Source organism: Penicillium vulpinum (genome assembly GCF_028829585.1).
Source record: "Penicillium vulpinum strain IBT 29486 chromosome Unknown utg000004l_segment0_segment0, whole genome shotgun sequence".
Classification (NCBI taxonomy): Eukaryota; Fungi; Ascomycota; class Eurotiomycetes; order Eurotiales; family Aspergillaceae; genus Penicillium; species Penicillium vulpinum.
Window position 1 is genome coordinate 4,971,677 of NW_026643244.1, and position 23,288 is coordinate 4,994,964.

Below are 23,288 nucleotides of genomic sequence, written 5' to 3' on the forward strand. Positions count from 1 at the left end.
TAAATAGCCCTGTACTCTGTCGCTAGTTAACCAATGCAGCAACAGCTGCGACCAGTGCATCAAGAGCCGAGCTATGCGTGGATGCATCCACCACTCCCTGGATAGGCCCAGCCCAATTGACGCCGAACTGTCCCTTTGCATTGCGATCATTATTCCAGATACTGGTCGCACAGCTGCTAATCACCTTCCGGTAAATATCATTCGGGGATGCTTTCTGCAAGATCCGCAAGTTGCGAATGAATATTCCCTTGAACTGCGTGCCATCCGGAAGGCACTGTGGCTCGCAGAAATCGTGGATAACATTGATATTATCTGCTAATGTTGCAATGGCTGCTACTGCAATCTTGTTGGCCCAAGATATATGTGTATCATTGGGTGCCGCTCTGTTCAATTCGACTAATCCGCCGAGGATAACTCCTTGGTTATACGACCATCTCCGGCAAGTTAGCAGAGAGAAGAAAACAGATGATCGGAAACTAAAGTGCTTACAGAGTGGCTCCGTTATTCTGGCAGTTTTCCAAAAGGCCGTCGTTGATGGTGCCGTTTGTACCAATGAAGCCTTGGGCGAAGAACCACTCCCATTCCTTCTCTGCCCAGCCGACATAATATTCCTTTCGCTCAGGGACTCGGTTTGCAAGGTGTGCTGCGACGGAGAGAAAGAGTTCGTTTGTTATTGCATTGACGTATGTGCTGTTCGGACTCCAAGGAAGACCACCACCACCACAGTTGGTTCCCCATGCGTCCGCCTAGGAAGAATTAGCACACGTCGAAATACAAATGCGAGTCTATGCATACCAAGCTCTCAAAAATTCCCTCAGCCAGCTCCAAGTATGTCCCCTTATTGGTGACATCGTAAGCAGCAATCCATGCAAGGGCCCACCATGCATCATCATCATATGCCTGATCGAGCCACTTGCTCGCGTTGACCGAAGTCGATGGTTGGTTGTCGCGAGTAAAAACGGTTTTCTTTTCAGGTCCTGGGCTCGGATTGGACACCGGCCCCACGTGGAATGTGGTATTGAAGACATATGTCGCCGTATCCATCACTGATGGGTCCAGGGCAGCTAAATCTGCAATGGTATTCATACAGTTCGCGCCATCCCACCAACCACAAGTGTCCCAAATGCCACTTTGGGGGTTATACCAGCCCTGAAGGATCTGGAGCGCAGTGCGGGCTCTGGTCCATGCGTCATCGGCTACCGCGTTTCCTACCAGAAGCAGTAAAACAAGCAAGGGGGCCAGAAGACCGTGGCGAGAGAGCAACATAGTCGCGGGATGTCAAAGGACAAGGGACCTGTTCATCCGAAGGCACGAATTGACCGCAGATATATTCACTTTAAATATGTTAGCTCTGATCTTCAGGCCCGGCTCCTGGACACATAACTGCATATCCTAAACAGATACATATTCGTTGTACATTCTTGCGGCTGCGGCGCCTTGATTGGCGATGACAATTAATCTGGCCCACTGTAGCGGATCGCCAGGCCCCTGATCTGCAACGATCGCCTCGTTGTGAGATTGAAACTCGCCCAAAACCGCGAGTATGTATGGAGGTTGGCGGTAATTTAAGGAACCAGCCTTGCAGCAAGAGGAGGTCCGACCTCAGTCAATTTGTCAATCTTCCGATTTCACTCCATCAAGGGGGATATATATTCTAGCGTTGCATAGGCGCTGTTGTTAGCGCTCACCCCTTGCAACGCGACCGTCGCGCTTTTTTCCCTCGCTAATTTAGAGTCGGCTGAACAAGAAATTTGAGATTCATTGTGAATAACTCATCGATCTCTTGGACCCGCTATGAGTTCATCTCTTCGGGAAGGTCGGGAGTCATCGTCCGAAGAAGCCCACTCAAGGGCCGTTGATCTAGTTTGCATTGAGTGATTCAACCTTATTAAATTTAATTGGTTAATTGAAGTCATCATCGCCAAATCGCGTGAGCTTTAATCAATCAGTCCGATCGAGCTTGAATCCGACTGGGCAATGCAATGGGCATCTGGGGCTGCATCAGATTTAGTAAATTAGTTTATCTTGTGCTTAGGCACAATCAGCCTCGAGCGTAGCTATATGAGACACGCATTGTCTGAGATGCATAACATTCAAATCAGACTATTCCTGTACTGACGTCAGCACCAGCTCTATTCCAAGGTTGTTGTCCCCCGTAGGGAACCGGTGTCTTGGCATGTTTCTTTCGTGTTGGCAGCCAACTGTCAGCGAAATGCACAATTGAATCTTCTTGTAATTAGTTCCATTCGTTCAAGAAGCTCATTTTAGGAGAATTGGAATGAAGGAAACTCTCCTTTCTCTCTATATCAATATCTTGATGTCGGCTTAGCACTGTTCCCTACCCTGTCAAGGCACACATACCCAAATTCAAACAATAAATATTTCAAGTCCTGTTCGCTTAATCGTACTAACAGGAGCCACTCTTTGCTAACTGCACTGGGGATGAGTAATGAAATCATAGACACGCACTGTGCAACCGCGCAGTTATTCAATTAACTAACGGACTCAGCATCTCTTCTTTTGCTTCTTTACAAGACTCGATCGAAAGAGATCTCACCAGGCGATTCGACAATCATGGACTGAGAATATAGTCCACGTGAAAAGTAAGAGTGTAACATAAGAATCCCTTTTTCATTGTGCCTTGGGCCAAATTTCTCAACTTTCACTTGGGTAAATTCATTCGCACGGGAGCCGACGGTTATGGAAATGCGGGAACGTATTCAAAAGAGGTTGCGGGATGATCTGCTGGTCGGCGATGATGATGAAAGATTTTGCAAAAACTGATGTGGGCTAGTGAGCTGCAAGGCCGACGAAATGCAATGTTTAAATTTCGAGCGATACAATCTTCATTTCTGTTGTTGAGTTTTCTGTGATATTTTAGCCGCAAGCGGAGATCATTTCGATAATCAGAGATCACCTTTGAAATCCCCGGTGAAGAACCTGGGAAAAGCTACTGGGTGGAGATCCTAGATAGTTAGGCAGATCCTTATTTCTTCTTCCTTCCTCAGTCTTCATCACCTTCTAATGTATCACGGTGAATGTACACAAATTGGAGGAAAGATATATATCTTGCATGAAGAGTGATTCTAACTATGATGGCAGTCCTTAGACAACCATGGTATGCCACCGAGCATAATAGTAACTAGTAGTATGGAGACTATCTTTCTATATCTGTCCTCGGGCCGGTAATCGGACCCTACTTTTACCAATAGTAGCGATACTTTCGCCCATTTCTGTCCTTATGTGTGACCTCTGATTCCAGCGCCGGGTCATTCGCTAGCTTCTTTGCAAAAAGTTGGTTGGCCCATTGGAAACTAAATTCCTGTATGATAATTCCAGCGAGCCACACTGCTCCCAAGGATATGCAAGCAATCCACGCAGTGTGATAGAGAGGGGCGTCGCTCTACATTCAATGTCAGTTGGTCGTCTTCCGCTGAATTAAACTTCACGTACCGCTCTAAATACTTGGTTGCCGTATGTGCCGCCTAGGTTAGAACATCCGACTATGGTATCATCTGTCAGTAATCATCCTCCCTTGAAGTCATCAAGTGTAGTGGTTCCTTACTGTATACTGCATATGCAATGGCACGTTTCTGGGGCGTCTTAAAGTTCAAGGACAACCAGGTTACATTGATTGGCTGCCAGTTTCTGCCGGGCATGAGTTAGTTCAACTGTTTGACTGTTAGTCTCAAATATCACTTACGGCGCTGATTGTGTCACGAGGTACGCTGCATAGAACGACCACGAAGCTTTCGATGTGATTGGAAGACACTGCCATATGAAAATCAGTATGCAGATCCTCCATACGATGGCGAAGCACATCTGTCTTACATAAAGTGCAATTAGACCCGAGAGAGACCACACAGCCGAAAAGATGATTGCATACCCAAATCGACTATACCGGTCCACAAATGCCGACAGTGCAATGCCAAATATTGCTGAAAATAGGTTCCCGGGCGCATTGAGTAAATTAGCACGAATTTCACTAAAACCGAGTGACTTTATGATGGATGCACCCCAGGTGCCAAGCCCATTGGTGGATTGTAGGCCCGCCAGGCACACGATGAGGTACGGCCAGGTGGCCCAATGCAAGAACACATCAGTTCTATGTTCAGAACATTAGTAGATATTTTTGCAGCGGCGAAGCAAGGGAATTACACACATGTCCTTCCAGTGAACTTTGAGAGTCGACCCGGCTACTTGATTGTCTTCTCTTCGGGCTTGACGTGCAACGAGAATGTCAGCTTCGTGCTCATTAAGCCAGCCCCTCACCCGAACCAGACCACCGAAGAGATGACCCGTATGGTAGGGAGACTTGGGCATAACGGCGAAAGCCACGAGCCCTGCGGCTGAATCGGACTTGTGTTAGCTGGGCAGGCAACATGGGGTATTCGTAACTGCCTACATATTGTAGAGACGCCACAGATGAGAAATATCCTATACAATTTACATTCACGTTAATAACAATCACAAGAAGATGGAACAGCAATATAAGGACTAACCATTGCCACCCACTCAACCCCCCATTCTGGTGTAACGTCAATGCTCCGGCCGAGATCAGGGACCCAAAAGCTCCAGCCAATGCCGGTCCAAGGAAAAACACTGCAGTGCGCTGCGTGAGCTCATTTGGTGCATACCATCTGGACAAGATGTATAGGCCGCCGGGGATGAATCCGCTCTCCGCAAGCCCTAGAAACAGCCGTGCTGCGTACCAACCACTAGCATTAGTGACAAACATTTGCAATACCTCCACTAAGCCCCAGAGAACAACCTGTGCCGGAATCCAGTAGTGGGGACCCACGCGGTGGAGGACGATCTGATCAAAAAGTTAGACAGGCGTGCAATATTCCCCAAAAAGGGAGATTTCATAAGTACGTTTGAGGGAATCTCAAGCAAGACAATGCCCAACCAGAGTAGGGAAACGCCTGTGTTGGCCTGATCCCCGGTCATAGATGTGTCAGAAAGGAAAGTGGAGGTCAGAACACTCGACACATTCGTCCGATCAATGGCCATCCAAGTAAACATCAGCTGAGTTAGAAGTTTAGCGGGGAAGGAAAACGAGAGATATCGGGATTATAGGGAGACGGACCGAAAATATGGGAAGGAAAAGGAAGTCGAGTTTCCGAACGATGGCAGATTCTTCTTCCAGGGTCCAAGTGACGAGAACTTGGTGGCCATTTTTGACGATAAGGTGAGACAGCGTGTCTTGCGGTGCTTCTGGGTCGAGCTTTTCAATGTCTGAAGGGGTATTTGTACCATTGTCAAGCCGCTGAACGTTTAAATTGACTGAATTTTGTTTCTCGTCGAAACGGTCCTCGGCAGGGGAATGGCGTTGCTCCTCTGCCATTTTGTACTGTAGCTGATCGAGCTAGGTCTGCTGGTAGGCAGGGTGGCAACTTTGGACGCGGTAACAGAATCAATACTATGCCGGTTGCAATGAGGGACTGGGTATATATAAGTGCGGACGACCAATGGATTATAGGGATATATAAACTGTCTACTGAATTTTTTTTTTCTGGGCGCTGGCGGTGTCCAGCACAAGTTATAGAATTTTGAATCTGTATGGAAGTTGCCGTAAATTTCATGAGTATATTTTATCGGTCTGGAAGTTAGCGGAGGATGTCGCCTTACATCTGATTATGTCGTGACTTACACTAAGTGCAACCGACTCATAGCGGAATCAAAACATCTTCCTATTGTACAATTAAACCTTGAAAGACGCGAGTCAATACAAGAAAGCTGACCAATTTTCATCACTGCCCATTGAAGCAATGAAATCACTTGGATATGTTTAACATAGGATTATGGGACTAGAATCTCAAATTTTACATGGGAAATATCAAGGCACATGTACAATAGCGCAGGTTGTTCTATTCAGGCCCTTATCTGCACATAGATCTCAATTGGACCCTGACTAGTCCTCATTTGCAATCCGAGTATATCGTTTGGTCCATTTACCCGCCAAGTTTCCCTTAGCCGAACCCCTCTGCTGACGCCATATATAAACAATACACGACATCCATTCTAGATCTATTGTTTGAATCCCGGGTATGCGGGATATAGAAAGAAAATACACAATGGGGAAATTTCCCGACCTCGCTATTCCGCACATAATGTTTTCCTAGGTCCGTTGACGCCATAGCCAGCCAAATCCGCGCCATCCCAGGGTTATACAACTAGCTTATAAATCTTGGGGATGCGGTATGTCGCAATACAAATATAATGAATGGATTTATTCCGCACTTTATCTATGTTCCGCACCTCTCTTTGGTCCCTGCGGTTGTTGACCCGCATGGAATCGTGTACATGAGGCAGCGATCTATATCCTATTCCGCGCTATCCTAGCACTATAGAAATAGCGTCTGAATCTCGGATCCATGGCACACGATATGACACATGCTACATATAAAATAAGCAAAGTTATTCCCCACTTCATATGTTTTCATAAAGTCTTTAAGACATACAGGAGACCACACCCACTCTCCTTCCACAACGCCTTCATTTTACCATGTCTTCTAACATCGAGCCTACTCAATCTCTTCCTACCTATTTCATTGGTCATGCCGGTGTGGGCCTTCTCTTTGATGAGCGACCTCGAAATAAAATTGCTCAGGCCAACTTGAAGGAGATTGGGGAAGAGATCCTGTCACTGTCACCACGTCCCAAAGCTGTCGTTGTTTTCAGCGGGCATTTCGAAGCAGGCGAGATTCATGGGCCTGGAGTAATTGAAGGTGAGATTGTGCGATAGCATGAGTCCTGATATGTGGACAAATAGAAGGTCCAACTGACATATATGTAGTGAATGTCAAAAATGGGACACATATTCAAGTGAGAAATCCTATCCATCCTACCCTGATTCACAGGATAAGCTGTGATGCAAACAATATTGACCATCCATCAAGCATGACTTTGTCAACGATTTTCATGACTCTAAGCCGTTCGTCTATGAGTACGACTGGCCGCATCAAGATGCACCCGCGCTAGCGGCACAACTATGGGAACTCCTACGCAAAGCAGGATTTAAGGCCAAACGTGTGGAGCGAGGAGTCGATCACGGTGTCTGGGTGCCTTTCAAGGTCATGTTTCCAGATGAGACGCCACTCGATATACCCGTAATCCAAATCTCTACATTCCATGGCACTGATCTTGAGATTCAAATCCGGTTGGGTCAGGCTTTACAGTCACTACGGTTAGTTTGAGAGAAAATTATTAATGCACAACGTGCATGAGACCACTAATGACTAACAAATACATAGGCATGAGGGCTACCTCATCATAGGTTCAGGCATGGCTGTCCACTCATTCAACTCCATTGATGAGATCATAGATGCTCCGACGGAGGAGGAGAGAGAAGCCACCCGGGCCAAGGTCCTCACCGAATCGAGAGTTTTTGATACCAAGCTGAGAGCAGCAGTGACAAAGAAGAATGCAAAGGAGAGAAATGAAGCTTTGCTACAGTTGGAGACCTTGTACGAGTTCAAGCGCTCACATCCCACTGTCGAGGTACGTTCCTGAATTTTAGACAATTCTACCAAGGGCCATCCTAATACTTACTTACCTTTGCTATTAGCACTTTACGCCACTTCTGGTTGCTGCGGCGGCGGCTGGAGATGCAGAAGTGGAAGCTCTAGGCGTGGACTTGGTCGACCCAGGCTTTTCTTATCTGAATCTACGTTTTGCATAGGATATAGCACGGCATCGGTCTTCATATCAAAGGACAGGATGCAGCTCATACGACTTCGAGTGGTAATGTTGGGTACCTGACCGTGCTTGCTAGGACTGTGGTGCAAGGCAACTAGTTTTCTCTTTTCTTCATTCCGCTCCGAACGGATTCTTTCGGCCTCGCTACCCCGGGCACCCCTGGCACAGGGTCGGAAATGGCAGTGGAGTGAGAAGCACGCTTGAGAGCGCAAGTCAAATCATGAAAAATGTATATGAGATCGAAATATTAGGACATAATGCCATATGATGAAGTCTTTCCTGGCGTATATTTCTCTTATACTTTCATGGTTCACGCCAAAGTTTTGCGATAGGAAGTAACTGGGCAAACACTCTAGCGAATAAATCCTGACCTGAAGACTTCCATCCACACCTAATGCGTCGGATCTTGTCGAGAAAATGAGGTTGAAACAACTACCTTGTGATAGGCATCAAACAGAATTGAGAAATGTCCATGGTTCGGAACTTCTGGGCCGCAATGGTTCTATCTCAAGGTCCTACAAGGATCGGGGATATATATCGTAAAATGTTCAATGTAGAAACTCCCTAAATCTGGAATATAAAATAGTTGCGGGAAAATCTTGACTTTGCGAAAAAAATAAATCTTTATACACTAAATATAAATATACATGAATGAACAATGATACCCCCTTCTAACATCTATATAATAATTTCCTTACTCAATAATAAGTCACACCATCTCCGTACATGCTGGATCCGGCGCTGGGCTCCTTCACAATACCAGCCTCAACCAACTCATTGACAAGGTTGAAGACCATCAGATCACAGCCGTGTGGTGCCAAGAAGTTGACCGAGACAGGTAGGTATTCCTGCTGGAGGGTGACAGTGGAGTTGTAGAGCGCCTCGCCGACTAAATCATGATTTATATTAGTTGTAGTTCTAAATGAAACCTCCTGGAGGGTTATTAGATAATAGAGAGTTGAACGTACTGGGAACGACCATATCGGGGACACCAGCGAAGTTGGCAATGCGGGATGTAGAGAATCCGACAGGGACACCAGGCACGCTATATGATTCCAGTAGATTAGCAAAAAGTCTCTCAAAGTTCCTGGAATAGGGAAGCACAAGCACATACCTTCGGTAAGCATTGCGGTAGGTGGGGTTGGCTTGAGATCCAACATAAAGAATCAAACTGTCAGCGCAAGTCTCGTCGTCGAAGACCTGGGCAGTTGAGTTCCACCAGCTGGTGAATGTGTTCTTGTTCTGGATTTCAGTGTCCAGTTGGGAGTCAGGGTATCCAAGTCCCCAACCCCAGCGGGACAGAGGAACAGGGTTGATGAAAGGCTTACGACCTCCATTGGCAGCGGCATAGTCAGCGTATAGTGGCTCGGCGATGAGGGGGTACTGCTGTTTCGAGATGAGGATAGGGTAAGTGAGGCTCAGCAGGCTGGAGAGAGTCGTGTTGGGGGCAACAGTTGAAGGCTTAGTGGATTCCCAGAGAGCATTGTAATCCAACGGAGAAACCTTGGCACCACCCAAGAAGGAAGATAGCTTGTCGACGAAGCCAACCAAAAGCTCTTCAGATGGGGTCGACGCAGTAGTTGGGTACTGGATGGTCTTGATAGACTTGGGGTACTTGGTGTAGGACTTGAGGCCGGCTTCCTTGTACAGCACCTCCGAAGCAGTGCGCCACAATTGCACATCTCTTGTCAGGAATCCGGCAGTGTCCAAAAGCGGAGACATGGGCATAACCTTATCCAATGAGACCAGGTTCCAGGAGGGTCGGTTGCCGAAACATCCGTTAACCTGCGAAGGGTTGCGAATGGAGCCTCCGGTGTCACTTCCAACTGCCAAATCCAACCACTCATAAGCTCCAATACCAGAACCAGGACCGGAAGATGAGGAGCTAGGATCCTGGTAACCGTCACCGCGGGCGTTGAATGGAGAGTGGTAATCGACCCAATCAGCAGTTGCGGTCTCACCGTTGGCAAATTGACTGGTCTTCATCTTTCCAACAATGATGGCACCCGCATCAATGAGGGATTGGATGGCAGGGCCGGTAGCATCAGCCTCTGGGTAGGTTTCATAGTAAGCGCGGTTTCCACAGCCGGTCTTGACACCCTTGATATCATAAATATCCTTCACACCGAGACGAACCTATGAGGGAAGGAATAGTCAGTATTCTATGTCTTTTGCAGAACGAGCCCTTCTTCTTAAAAGAGCGGAGAAGAGAGAACACATACACCAGCCAAAGGCTTCTTGGCTGTCTTGGTGTAGTATAGACGCGAAGGAACACCAATAGTCAACGAGGCATAGCCCTGCAAGTTTGCGGGCATAACATCGTACTTGGATTCACCAGCAGAGATCAATCCCTGAGTGAAAGAGCCCATCACATCGGAGTACAACAGATAGGCTTCAAAGACGGATCCAGTGGACGGATCCAAGAAATATGGACCGGCAGGCAGGGGCGCTGACGTGGTCACTGTCTTTGATTTCTTGGTACCATATGCAGGTGCATATCCCAACATCTTTGGGCCCCATGCGGAATGGGTTGACACATTCTGGGAGGGTTTCTTAGAAGTACCGTTATACTGGACGTAAACGTTGTCAAGGAAGCCAGCGTTGAAGACATCGTCAGCAGCTTCATAGTTGCTTGCTATGGTATCAAGGATCGAAGCTGTCAGCTTCACAGCATCGCTGTGGATGACTGTCAGGGGTTGCAAGCCATCGAGTTTGTTGAAGATGTGCTGATCGGCTTTGAGGGTTGCAACTACTTTAGGAGGAATGTAGTAGTTGCTTCCATTGAGCTCGACGGTTTGACCCTTGGGGTTGATTGCTGCGATGGCGGTGGCGGAGAGTGATAGCAGAGCTGCTACAAGAGCTGGTAGCCCATAGGAAGTAGTAGAGGATACCATGATGATTGACTGTTTGTGAATGGGGTACTCTTATCAAATGCCCGGCCATCAACTAGCTATATATATACGTTCTACCTCCTCATAGTACATACTTATCTCAGTTGCATTGGACTATCTGAGACTTCATTCGATAAGGAGAAGATATCAATGACATTATTAAAATTATTAATTTCGCTTCTGATGAGATGCATGAATATGGGGTACTTCATATGAGTGAAAGGAGACTAGTCAGGGGAATAGTTCTTGTTAGCATCGTCGAAGATTAGTGGCATGTCTCTTATCTTTCCCCAATGTTATGTTGGCGGATGAATTTCGGCAATTCTCCGATAACCCGAGTCCCCCTATTGGCTCGGGGAAATAGACTTAACCAGATAAGGTTAGATGAACTCTAAACCACGTTTCATTGAACCCGCTAGTCCTCTTTAGGACAAACCCGAGATCCGTTCGTCGTCCATTTTGAGAGTCCGATGTCATCCGGTGCTATCTATCTGCCTATTATGCACAATTCAGCCACTATTATCGCTGTTAGTCTTCTAGAAACCGATTATGACATTCGATGTCCGAAGTTTATAGTGTAGTTATCCACCAACATTATGTTTCTAGCGTAGTAAGCGCTAATTCGCGGTAGTAGATAATCTTATCTTCGTATTCCCGAGGTCCTTGTCATTTTAATAACCACAAAGGGAATTGCCTAAACTTATGAGAGTCGTCAGGCTTATCACACTTGAAAAACACAGGCGTCCTAAGAACCAGTGCGGTTTTTGAAATTGGCCCCAAACCCCGAACTAATTTAGTGTTAGTCTAGTTCTATTTCTCGGGTTTGTGATTTCCGCCGCGTTCTACCGAGGCACTTTATTTTGAGTAATGTTGAGAAGAGCAAGTATGTAGCTGGAGGAGAGCATTTATAAATTCTTGTAACTAAGGCCAATGTGGGATCAAATTAGACTATCCAAGTTTAAGAGCTGGAATCTGGGAAGCATGAGCTTAAGTGTTCGCTAAAGATCATCCTGGGTGTAAGACTTATCATCCCATTCTCCTCTTTCTTGGCCTTTCGCTCGTATAATCCTCGCTCACTCTAGAGTACCGCTTAGGTTGAGGGCGCGTTGCAAAATTTTGCAAAGCAATGAGCTCAGATACAGGTAGTTGGATAGGAAGTCCACTTTTCTATTTCCATACTTCATGGCCGCAAGTATCCATTATTTGTGGGAGGGAACCATAGATGTAGGTAGCTTAATGAGGTAAGTTGAGGCTGAGAAACATAAGTCCTATAGATACTGTGGGGATGAGGATCGGCCTGGGTCTCCAAAATCCAGCTAGCTGCATTTCAGTTGAACTAGGAACACTGACAGGGGTAGATGAGGAGATGGCTGCAGGATAAGTGTTTGATCGCACACTGACTGTGGGGCGGGATCGCTGTTGTGGATTTCTGGATTTGCTTGTTGGCTCTCCTTGTTTGGTAGGTTTTTGGCTGGACTTCGCCGCGATGATCAGCATAGATCACCTGATGAAAGGCTTCGAACTGCCTTGTCAAGTCAAAGATTGAGTAAAATGTTCTGCCAAGACATAGGCTCAGGCCTGAGTAGTGCGTATCGTTGCTTATCCAACTTCCTAATATGGAAATCCGATGAGATACCAGAATAAACCAACGTACAGTTGAAAGCTGTACCCCAGACTCACGATCCATAATAAATTAGTGGTATTCCATAATTTGAAAGTTATTGAGCGACTCTAATTCAAGATGAAGCCCACAGAGACCATGGACACCAAAGCCATTGCGGGTCAAACATTTGACTACATTGTGTGTGGTGGAGGGAATTCAGGCTGTGTAATTGCAGCAGAACTCGCCTCTATCCCCAACACATCTGTGCTTCTTGTAGAAGCAGGCAGAGATTCTGGTATTGTGCCAGACGTTCTCGTGCCAGGTAAATATGTCAAGCAACTACAGGAAGACAAAGAAGGATTATGGGAGTTGGAGACAGTACCACAGGCACACTTGGGTGGTAGGAAGCTAGTATTCCTGAGAGGCAGGCAGCTCGGAGGCAGCTCGTGAGTGCCTCACCATTGACAGGGCAAGATGACAAGGCTAAGAACTTAATCCAGGGCTGTCAACTATATGGCACTTGCTCGAGGGCCGGCGGCCGATTATGACGATTGGGCTACAATTGTTGGCGATGATGGGTGGAAGTGGAAAAATATACTACCCCTGATGAAAGAGGTTGGTCATTCTGCAGAAGGTCCATTTGCCGATAGAAGAATTTAACGAACTGTGGTAGCTTGAGGACTTCGACCCAAAATTGCCTGAGGATATGCAACGCTTTGCTGCACCGCGGCCCTCAAATCATGGAACCTCGGGGTAATTCTTCAAGGTTCTTCTTCTCCTCGAAGATTTGCTGATGTTATCACAGCCCTCTCAAGATTGGATTTGGTGACCAGATGGTTCCCGGTATTGAGACATTCGTGAAGGCATGCGTGGAGACCGGGATACCACTGTGTCCAGATATCAACTCTGGAAACCCAGTGGGTGTGGGGTTGGCCCAGTTCAACGTTCAGGATGGAGAAAGATCATATGCAGCCAATGCTTTCCTGAGCCAGACAACTCGTGCATCGCTGAAGAATTTGACTATTATGACGGAAACTGAATGCGACCGACTCCGCTCTAAAGATGGGGTGGTTAGTGGGATAGATTTGTATCACCGACCTACCCGGGAGAAGGGTATGTTTTGAAAATCATTGTCTTATTACGAAACTGATGGAGATTAGTCCACGTTTACTGTCGCGAGGAGGTTGTACTATCTGCTGGCACGTTTGGGTCTCCCAAACTCTTGATGCTGTCTGGTCTCGGACCCAGAGATACATTGGCGCAGCACGGCATTCCAGTCCAAGCTGACTTACCAGGTGCGTTGATACGGAACTATTTATGCTCATATTGTTAACCCCTTTTTAGGATGTGGACAAAACATGCTTGACCATTCAATCATCACCTGTGAATACAAGGTGGACAATTCAATTCCAGCGCACAATCAGCTGTTTCTCAACCCTGGCCTTCTCGCAGAAGCGGAGGCACAATATGCCAAAGATCATACTGGGCCCCTTGCCATGTATGGCTCCAGTGGTACTTTAGCATTCCCCAGAATCAAGCGCCTGTTTGACTCGAAGGAGTTTTCCGACCTTGACAGCAAGGCACAACGGTTTTTGCTGGAGCCCACGAGACCATCAGCTGAAATTTGGCTTGGATCAGGACCTTCCGTGTACCAGCCCGATGGACCAGACCAGAGTTACATGACGCATGAGCTTCTACTGCAAAACAATTTGTCGCGAGGAACTATCACAATTAGTTCCAGAGATCCAAGAAGACCCCCGATTCTCGACCCGAACTTCCTGGCTCATCCATTCGATCAGCGCATCGCTATCGAAAGTGTTCGCCTGGAGTTAAAGATTACTCGCACCAAAGCCTATGAAGGAACCATTGAGCGAATGGTCCATGGTCCAGATATTGAATTTGCAACGGCAAACCTTGATGCGATCAGTGATGAGGTGATGTTAAATTTCATTCGAAAGAACTTGGACCAAGGCTATCACAGTGTGGGTACTTGTCGCATGGGCAAGGCCAATGATCCAGAGGCTGTGGTAAACTCCCGGTTCCAAGTAAAGGGAATGAAAAATCTCCGGGTAGCAGACCTGAGCGTATGCCCCATTCTAACTTGGTAAGCTATTGTGCTTGAAAAGCTTGCGGCTCATTGACTAACGATAACAGCAATCACACTCAGATCAATGCTTACTTGATTGGTCTTCGATGTGCAAAAGAGATGGTCGAGCATTGCAAGGCCCGTACACACCTTGCGAAGTTGTAACCTTGGAGAGTTTGTCGATATTGAGAAATAGCTTGCGCAGCCTCCATGGCATTAAATTAAGAGTACAGATCCGTTTCCACTTCCCTGCATCAGATTGATATATTTTGACGGTCGCTTTCCTCTCCAAGCGTCCTCTAATAACACAAGTGCGCTTTGTACGTTTCCGAATCCTCCCGAGCTCTGCATACACCGAGCTCGTTCCCGAACCCATTCCTGGCGCCGAGCATCTTTGACCTCCAGGCCAGCATGAAATAAGGGCCACAGTAACTGATCCGACCATCCGGAGGCTGGTGGTGTGGCTCTGGCATGATAGAGTACACTGCTGACTAGCCAATCCAGCTCAAACTCATCAATATTGCAAGAGAATAATCGAAGTAAATAAAGAATGATCGCAAAGCGATATGCTTCTGTCATGTGAAGCCAGTTCTGACCCCTATCGCAATGTGCGGGCTTTTGCAACAGCCGTTGCTTGATCTCCTGGACCTGATTGGAAGTCTCGATTGAGGGACTGTCGGCGTCAACTTGACTTTTATACAATGCGACGATCTCACAGATAATTTGAAACTGATCCGAAGGACAGGGTATTACATCGAAGCTCCACCGGTCTCCAGATTCGACCAACAGGGAGCTAATCTCCTGTGATGAAAATACCGTGGGTTTAGAATGCGAAGCGGCGGCCATAACGTCTAGCCTAAAGTCACGAAGAGAGCCAAATTATTAGCCAGCCGTCAAGCCAGATGAAGGCGTGAAAACTCACCACACGAGGTATTGCTCTACAAAATTGCCAGCAGTCCTTTCTTGGCGTAGTTCGATAAGTTTCTTAGCCCCCTGGAAATGCGACTGAAAGTCCGATATCCCCCCATGAGAAAGATCGCACAAGCACAACATGAGTATTGTCGCGAGCGTGCCTGGGTGACTGGCTCGAGTTTGAGAATATAGATCCTCCTGGAGTCGCTTCATTGCTTTCCCTTTGAACCGGAAAAACTCGCGCTCGAATTGTTTTGTAGACAGTCGGACATCGTAATGACATGCTGCCAAAGCCGCACACGCGTATAGCAATGATGGTACTTCGATTGCAAGAGGAAGGATGTAATCGCGATAAGGATTTCGAGGCGATAAGTTGTCCACACACAATTTTGGCACAACTTCAGAAATATCTGCAAGTTATTAGCGGGTTTTAGCGATTTGTCATTGATAATTCAGCACTGACGGTATTGCATGATAAATTTTAGTTCATCGGGTATGCTCAAAACATCAAGTCCTGGGCCTAATACGTAACGATAGTCCATAGCACGTCCAAGCTCCTGGCAATGATCCTGCGGAGGAGACGCTGTGCAGAGATTTGGCTGAGGGGCGAGAAGATCATCGTCATAATTGTTCAGGAGAGAGGCATCGTTGGACCACACCAGAAGCTCAGGTGGAGTGTGAATCTCTGGAATCTCCATGAAGAACTGCATGGGGTCAACCAGGTCCTCGAATGGATTCTCTTGTGTTTCATTCTGGTCATTATTGTTGTCGGTATTTTGGGGTGATTGTGTAGTGGGTGATTGTGGAACTATGGGCAAAGGTGGACTTGGAATTGCCGATTGCTGGACTCGGCGCGTTCGTCGTCGCTTTGTTGTCACTGGGATGCTTTTGCCCACAAGTTGGCCGCGACTTGCCAAACCGGGCCACTGCAGCAGATAACCCTCGCATGTCAAGCCATTGGTTTCGCATGTATTGCAGGAAGGCATACGTCGGTCACATCCTCGTCCTCGACGGCGACATGTCTTGCACGCCCTTCCAAAGTATCGCTCGTTTGCCATGGTATGAAAGGGTAAACATATCCAAGCCGCAGACCCCGAGAGCGGAGTTGACTAGCGCAGCTGTTATCTGGAGATAGCCTGCGGGGAAGCACAAGCCATGTGTCATCGTTATCTTCAACTCTAAAATTTCGTCTGTTCAGATTTTGATGCCCATGTATGCACACTCATATATGTTAGAAATATATATCTTGCTTGAGAGCCCACTACACTATTCAGACTCTCCTCCCAAGGGACTACGATGAAACTCAGGATTCCTTGTAGCAATCCATGAAGCTGATTCGCTGCTTCTTTCCCCCGCATGATCAGCAAGATAATTGAAGCGCCGTGGGGAACCCTGGTCCTTCCAAACACTCACAACCTCGGAGAGAGATTTGTCACACTTTGGCCTGAGGCCGAAGCAGCGCACGGGCCAACTATTGTGGAGATCTCATCTATTGACCGTTTTAGGAAGGTCGATAAAGAGATGGTAACAAGCCCTAACAAATGCGCTTCTAATATGAGCTGAAATCCGTTGGTCTTTTTTTTTTTTTTTAAGAATAGGTCTATTTGATATAACACCGAAACTAACGTAGACGACATGGGAAAGCGTGTACTTGTAGGATATGGCATCGACGTCGATGCGGTCAGTGGCTGGTGGGTCACATCTTTTACTTTATTTAGATACACGAAAGGCTAATAAGAACCTGCACAGGATCAACACTGAAGATGGCCATATCCCTGATTTTACCGACATATCGCGTGGCATCTTTGGCGCCACCGTGGGAATCGATCGGCTTCTGAAATTATGGGACAAATACAACATCAAAACCTCATGGTTTATTCCGGCTCATTCAATTGAATCCTTTCAGTCTCAGATGATAAAGATTCGCGATGCTGGACATGAAGTGTAAGCGTTCACTCCTTACTCAAACCTATATATTTCAGCATATAACAGCAACCAAAAAAAGAACAAAGACTGACACCATTCAGCGGTCTGCATGGATATACACATGAACACGTGGATATGTTAACGGAGCAACAAGAACGCGATGTTCTTGTCAAGTCAATCCAAGTGGTTACAGCACTCACCGGAAAGCACCCGAAAGGATGGACTGCACCGTCTTGGAGAACTTCGAGCCGCAGCATCAAACTGCTGGAAGAGTTTGGTCTGGTACGCAAAGTTGGCATGATATCGCAAATCACAAAATCTAACCCCTCGGCCAGGAATATGACCATTCGTTTATGCACCATGACTCCCAGCTCTACTATGTTCCATATTGTTTAGATGGGCTGGTTGCCACCGACCTTTCAAAGTCCGCTGAACATTGGATGAAGCCGATGGGAAAGCTCAAGGCCAGTACAATCGTCGAGGTACCCGCCAATTGGCACTTAGATGACTGGCCACCATTTCAACTTGAGGAGGGCCCGTCTCATGGATATGTGGATCCAGATGTCATCGAGCGACTTTGGAAATCCCAGTTTGATTTCCTGTACCGAGAGTATGACACTTTTGTTTTTCCGATATCTATTCATCCTCAAGTCAGCGGAAAGCCTCAAGTTATTATGCTTCATGAGAGGATGATTGAATATATAAATTCACATGAAGGTGTGGAGTGGTGTACATTTGAACAGATGGTTGATGAGTTCAAAGAGGGGAGGATTGGAGGCGTCGAAGTCGCTGGTGGAGCTGAATGATACCAAAGTCGCTTGATAATGTACAATACCGTGCGTCATAGAAGATGGTAATAAAACATTTCATTGAGTGAAACATCCAGTATCTTCAATAGTGACTGTTTCTCACAAGACATAGAGCAAGTAAAAATTGGGATCTCAATTTACCTAAAGCACAATATAAAATCCCATACCCTGGAGGAACCTGCAGAGCTGGGAAACTAAGTTCCCCGAAGAGACCAAACCATAAGAGGGGCTGTCAATTATGTAGAAGGTATTCCGTACTATTTTCAGTCTGAAGGAGTGCTCCAACGTTACAAAATGCACAAAATGCACGTCGTTCGAAGAAAGGTTATGATTCTACGGAACTGGCCGAGAGAAGGTCATATATCAGGTAGAATAACCATTTGTAATAATTCTCCAACTGAAGCAATCTATAATTCGAAAATGTAGACTATTCTGTACGATAAAAGTAGAAAAAGAAGAAATGAAGGTTATTGATCCGCAGTTTCTAAAAATTCCCCAGAGTCTCTCGTTGATACCTAGCATGTGTCATAATTCATTCCAAAAGATGAAATTTCAGTTCTAAACGGTGACCTGTTGGACCTGAAAGATAACCATCGCTCGGCTCCATATCTCCGTGGTCGTGAACAGTGGAAGTAAAATTGGAATAAATGCCCGCGAAGAAGAATTTCATCGCTAGATTGTGCGTTAGCATAGAGTCGAAATGTCACTTGCTAGAAGAGATGAGCTGGACTCACAATAATACGCAAAATGAAGTCCGAGACACATTCGTCCACCACTGCCGAATCCCCAGAACCATTTCCGCATCACGGCCAACTCTTCCGGCGATGCATCGAGCCATCTTTCCGGCTTCCACTCAAAAGGATCAGGGAACACATTGGGCATGCGATGTAGAACGGATGCGTATGATTGCACAGTCGTTCCAGCGGGGATGTTGTGGTAACCGCCCAGGGTACATGGCCGCGGCACTACCCGGGGTTGACCACCAGGCACCGAGGGCCAAAGTCGAAGGGTTTCCATTATTACAGCATGCGAAATTGGCAGCTTGTCAATATCCTGAGGGTTCGTGATGTCGTCAATTTCAACACGTTTTCCGGGTACATGTTTCAAGGGTGGATTGAGACCGAGCAGTTCTTCTCGCAGCTTCGTTTGCCATTCTGGACGTCGACTCAACTCCCAAAACAGATAGGTAGAGGTGTTGCCACTTGTTTCGAAAGCTCCAGAATTCAAGGAGAACATGTCACTTGCCAATGGCAACCGTTGGGGATACTCTTTGGGTTTTGCATCAACCTCGCTCATTCCCTTCAGTGCCGGTTCAAATGCAACTGGTTGGTCTTCCGCAGATAACTGTTTCCCACTTGCCAGGAGCTGCTGCGCTTTATCGCACTTTTCCAGATTCCAATTTTCGACCAACTCGAAAGCACTTACCACGCTTTTAGGAATAAGGTGAATCCCAATCTTTTGGAGCGTGCTGATGAGGCCGGGAAAGTGGTATTGCCAAAATGTGTATTCAGATACCCCAAGAAATCCATCGAGGTACATTCTTCTTTCTTTTTCGTCCTCGACTAGGTTGCTACCCAGGGACCGCCCGAATTGCCACTGTACAAAGGTGTCCAGTAAGCAGGAGTAACTGAGTTCGATGACCTCGATTGCTTTGTTCTCAGTCGCAGCCTTGTAAACAAGGGGAAGAACACGGTTGAACAAGACATCTCGTGATGCGGCGCGGGCAGTCTCGGATGACAGGATGGACGACTTTGAGAAGCAGGCCGACAGGGCTTTTTTATGTGCGGCATGTGTTTTATTATCTTTGATCGTGAATAGATTGCCAGTCCTATTGGTAGAAATTAACCTGTGCTCTTTCGTTCATGAATTGAACGAGTCATCCATACCCGTACACAGCAAAGCCATTAAAATAAAGGTCCGGTTTCGGGAAACCTCCAAGGTAGATTCTCTTCAGCCCGTCTTCATAACAGTTCACACTGACCAGGCTCGGACCAAGCCGCACTGCGGGACCTTTCTCCATATGGAGATTGTAAATTTGACGGTTCTCCTGCTTCGTCCATTTCATCCAGAAGATCCAGAAGGGACTAAAACTGCAGGACCAGTGTGCATTTGGGATTTTCGCCAGGGGAGAGAAGAATGCCGGGTATAACAAGAACTTGAAAATTCCAGATGCAATGGCGATTAAAGCGATGACGTAGTATAAATGAGGTTCCATTTTGTTGGGATGGTATGAAGACCTCGATTTTGTAAATGTGTCGAACGCTCGATGGAGATAGTCTGAAAGACTTTATCGCCGGCTTTATAAGTATGCGATTTTTCCTTGCCGCAAAACAGTTCGACCCGCCATAAACAGAATCTATCCTGCAGTTTGCGCTTCTTCCAGTTGTATTACGTGGGGGGCAAACGTGATTTGCAAAAATGTGATTTGCAAGGCAGCATGAAACTCCAGTAAGGCAGTCTGAAATCACATTATGACTATTCTGGGTAATTTTCAAGCCAACCAGAACTTTCTTTGATCTTTTAGTAGGATCAACATCTTGTCAGGTAGAATTCCACGATACGCACTGGATCGTGGATCTTGACCGAATAGGGTGAATATCTGAGCTCGGGGGTCCGAACGCCCCGCTCTCGGCGGTCATTGGCACGGGTGGCCCTGAGGTTTCGGCGTCGACTCTTATCTTCCTATCGTCTCTCATGTTGAGATATATTATTCGCTCGCCTTTTGCTGCTTTCCCCTACGTCTAATATGTATCAGTAAATTCTATCCTGTCCCCTTTGTTTGTATGATCAGATAAAACTGCATTTTTTTCTACATATGATCTCCTCCCCACCTTGACAACATGAATAAGAACCAGATCCTATACGTCTGTAATCCATTTCTCACAGCCGTTCTGACCATTGAACACTTCGGCGGTCACAAACAGCTCTGTTTACCGAACGACCCATAATTTAGACCCGAATACCCTAAACTAGAGACCAAAGGCTAGATTACTTCTGTTTAGGAAAGCTCTCGTACTAAACGTTACAGGGTGGTAAAGTACGAGATCATATGGCACCGGATTCGTAGGGTTTGTTTCTGAATCTAAGCGGCCAGGAATGAGATCTGAACTGATGACTTCAACCTTTGCACGCTCTATCTAAATAATTCAGTTAGAGCATATTGAAACAGGCGATTTTCCTCGGTAGTTGCTCCTGTTAGATGTTGGTGGTGTGCTTGAAGAGAAATCATTATCCTGCGGTACAACCTCGACGCCCTCTATCTCAATTCTCTGATTTGGTCAGCATGGTAAAAGGAGGACGAGAATAATTGGTAAAAGCAAGCAAACGAGGTGGGAAATATATCAGCAATATGCATGGGAATCTTACCAGGCCGGAGAAAGTCTTTCTTTTGCCTCCCCACCAGGAAACCATAATCAATAATGAAATCCCCGTAATGACGACACTGACGTAGTTCATACTAACGGTTGTAGTCGGAATGGATGTAGGGAAGCAGAATAGAATGGTGATAAAAACCACCCAGAGGATTGAAAACGCGTTGCAAATCGGTCCAAGATGTCGACCCAAGTCGAAAGGGCGTTTTGGGAGAATGTGTTCTCTGCCTCGGAACAAAAGGATAGCCTGCGGCAAAGCGTAGGTCAAATTGAGCGAGAGAATTGACATGGATATGAAGCTATTGAATGCCGTCACCGACGCGATATAGATCAGCCCGTAAAGTATTATCACGCCTGCACATGCTCCAGTTGCATTGACGGGAGCCTGATGCTTAGAATTAATCCGGGCAAAGAAAGTCGAGTATGGAAGACCTCCATCGCGGGCAAAGGCGTATGCAAGCCGTCCAGTAGTCACAATACATGACACCAACGCGCCAAAATAAACGAATAGGATCCAGACGGTGAGCACAGTGGCCGCAGATTGACTTTGCGTGGCTTGTAAGTAAATCGTATACACCGGAATCGACGATGAGGTAACATCGTCTACGTCTGTAATGGAGAATAGGAACACAAGTGTCCATGGGATGACTGTCGTCATGCCAATAAGCATGGTAAGCCCCATAGCGCGAGGAACGTCGGATCTGGGGTTTGGAAGTTCCTTTTTTCAAGTGAGTAATCTCCACACTTAAGGAGGCCGGGGTTTCCTTACTTCCGCAATATGGCACGCTCCATCGATGGCCAAGTATGCATACATACATGTTCCAAGACCAATAATGAAAGATGTACTGTCACTCCAGCCACTGTTGTTCTCAAAGTCGACAAATACTGTTTTCGCTGACTGTGTATGCTTCCGCGTTGCCAGAACAGCGATGAAACTGGCGACGAATCCCAAGAAGCTGCTAACAAACATCACCATCTCAGCTCGGGGGAGGGCCGCTGGTAGTAAACAGACAATTGTTGTTGCAATCAAAACCAATAGAACATATATCATCCATGTCTGCCAAGCCTGTCCAATATAAGATGGGTTGTATATGCCAGCTAAGCTGCCGATCATCTGGGCTGCCAACAGATGTCAATACAACGTAACCACTTTGGTCTTTCAACTTTCTTCAATAAGGACTCACCACAAACCAAGGCGGTAGACGCACTGGTAAGGGCCCACGCCACCACACTCAGCCATCCCATGACAAATGCTACCAAAGCCCGATATTTCGGAGAGGTGACCATATAGGCAAAGTGATACTGGCCGCCGCTAGATGGGTATGCCGAGGCGAGTTCTGCCAGACCAGCCGCTAGGAAATGATGGCGTGTCAGAAGGCCTTTGGGACAGGAGCCAGGGATGGTAATCTTACTGATAAAGCAACATGCGACAGATGCAGCAAGAAGACCAAAAAATACCGTCGGACTACCACCCAGCAAGAGTGGCGTGATGAAGGTTGCCGAGTAACCAAGCCAGGAGTTTGTCATACTAAACCCAAATGCGAGAGTGGAGAAAAGGGAGAATTGTCGAGGAAGCTCATCTGGCTCGTAACTTGTGGGAGGTGTGACATGATCGCCATCATCACTCGTGGTGTCAATCTGGTCCCCTGATTTAGACATGGAATCGGTCGTATAGCGTTGGACCAGAATGTATAGTCAAACTTCAGAACATAAATATGAACAAGAGGGGGGGGAAAATTGAAATATCAAGTCAACACGAATATTCCTGACTCATGACATTGTTATATGTTATATCTCTTCTATACCACTCCCGCATACATAGCTTGATTCCCCGCGAATTGACTACTGATAGGGGCTCACTGCCAATGAGGGTTTGACGATTTGTGCCTCAAAACCTTCCCGAAAACAAATCGAATTCAATGGAACAAGAAAATCGGGTCTATTATCCTCTCGGCCAGTCTTAGATGTTCCTCTAATCTCAAATCTTCA

At 46.6% G+C, this 23,288-nt stretch overlaps 9 protein-coding genes across 9 annotated transcripts; 3 read left to right on the forward strand and 6 right to left on the reverse strand.

The window, feature by feature from the left end:
- Positions 1–22: 22 nt before the first annotated feature.
- N7479_010353 (putative glycosyl hydrolase) lies at positions 23–1,266 on the reverse strand (the record flags this gene model as incomplete). Its single annotated transcript, XM_057258044.1, has 3 exons — positions 23–434; positions 490–746; positions 796–1,266. The coding sequence occupies 3 exons, from the start codon at positions 1,264–1,266 to the stop codon at positions 23–25; spliced, it is 1,140 nt and encodes a 379-aa protein (XP_057105502.1).
- A 1,936-nt stretch (positions 1,267–3,202) lies between these two features.
- N7479_010354 (Major facilitator superfamily domain general substrate transporter) lies at positions 3,203–5,347 on the reverse strand (the record flags this gene model as incomplete). Its single annotated transcript, XM_057258045.1, has 10 exons — positions 3,203–3,403; positions 3,454–3,503; positions 3,566–3,648; positions 3,704–3,771; positions 3,832–4,105; positions 4,163–4,349; positions 4,406–4,437; positions 4,503–4,816; positions 4,876–5,028; positions 5,090–5,347. 10 exons carry the CDS (start codon positions 5,345–5,347, stop codon positions 3,203–3,205), a joined length of 1,620 nt encoding a protein of 539 aa, XP_057105503.1.
- A 1,161-nt stretch (positions 5,348–6,508) lies between these two features.
- N7479_010355 (DODA-type extradiol aromatic ring-opening family dioxygenase) lies at positions 6,509–7,684 on the forward strand (the record flags this gene model as incomplete). Its single annotated transcript, XM_057258046.1, has 5 exons — positions 6,509–6,731; positions 6,800–6,828; positions 6,903–7,189; positions 7,257–7,503; positions 7,571–7,684. 5 exons carry the CDS (start codon positions 6,509–6,511, stop codon positions 7,682–7,684), a joined length of 900 nt encoding a protein of 299 aa, XP_057105504.1.
- A 715-nt stretch (positions 7,685–8,399) lies between these two features.
- N7479_010356 (uncharacterized protein) lies at positions 8,400–10,595 on the reverse strand (the record flags this gene model as incomplete). The annotated part of the gene is made up of 4 exons (XM_057258047.1): positions 8,400–8,590; positions 8,670–8,746; positions 8,816–9,837; positions 9,924–10,595. The coding sequence occupies 4 exons, from the start codon at positions 10,593–10,595 to the stop codon at positions 8,400–8,402; spliced, it is 1,962 nt and encodes a 653-aa protein (XP_057105505.1).
- A 1,738-nt stretch (positions 10,596–12,333) lies between these two features.
- On the forward strand, positions 12,334–14,446 carry N7479_010357 (GMC family oxidoreductase; the record flags this gene model as incomplete). Its single annotated transcript, XM_057258048.1, has 7 exons — positions 12,334–12,641; positions 12,696–12,810; positions 12,869–12,948; positions 13,001–13,308; positions 13,356–13,490; positions 13,540–14,299; positions 14,350–14,446. 7 exons carry the CDS (start codon positions 12,334–12,336, stop codon positions 14,444–14,446), a joined length of 1,803 nt encoding a protein of 600 aa, XP_057105506.1.
- Positions 14,447–14,497: 51 nt separating this feature from the next.
- Positions 14,498–16,251, reverse strand: N7479_010358 (fungal specific transcription factor domain-containing protein; the record flags this gene model as incomplete). Its single annotated transcript, XM_057258049.1, has 3 exons — positions 14,498–15,137; positions 15,204–15,603; positions 15,657–16,251. 3 exons carry the CDS (start codon positions 16,249–16,251, stop codon positions 14,498–14,500), a joined length of 1,635 nt encoding a protein of 544 aa, XP_057105507.1.
- A 577-nt stretch (positions 16,252–16,828) lies between these two features.
- N7479_010359 (polysaccharide deacetylase family protein) lies at positions 16,829–17,925 on the forward strand (the record flags this gene model as incomplete). Its single annotated transcript, XM_057258050.1, has 4 exons — positions 16,829–16,884; positions 16,943–17,137; positions 17,221–17,401; positions 17,455–17,925. 4 exons carry the CDS (start codon positions 16,829–16,831, stop codon positions 17,923–17,925), a joined length of 903 nt encoding a protein of 300 aa, XP_057105508.1.
- A 535-nt stretch (positions 17,926–18,460) lies between these two features.
- Positions 18,461–20,143, reverse strand: N7479_010360 (cytochrome P450; the record flags this gene model as incomplete). Its single annotated transcript, XM_057258051.1, has 3 exons — positions 18,461–18,600; positions 18,663–19,756; positions 19,815–20,143. The coding sequence occupies 3 exons, from the start codon at positions 20,141–20,143 to the stop codon at positions 18,461–18,463; spliced, it is 1,563 nt and encodes a 520-aa protein (XP_057105509.1).
- Positions 20,144–20,786: 643 nt separating this feature from the next.
- On the reverse strand, positions 20,787–22,958 carry N7479_010361 (putative GABA permease; the record flags this gene model as incomplete). Its single annotated transcript, XM_057258052.1, has 5 exons — positions 20,787–20,854; positions 20,945–21,065; positions 21,295–22,017; positions 22,069–22,418; positions 22,484–22,958. The coding sequence occupies 5 exons, from the start codon at positions 22,956–22,958 to the stop codon at positions 20,787–20,789; spliced, it is 1,737 nt and encodes a 578-aa protein (XP_057105510.1).
- Between the last annotated feature and the right edge of the window lie 330 nt (positions 22,959–23,288).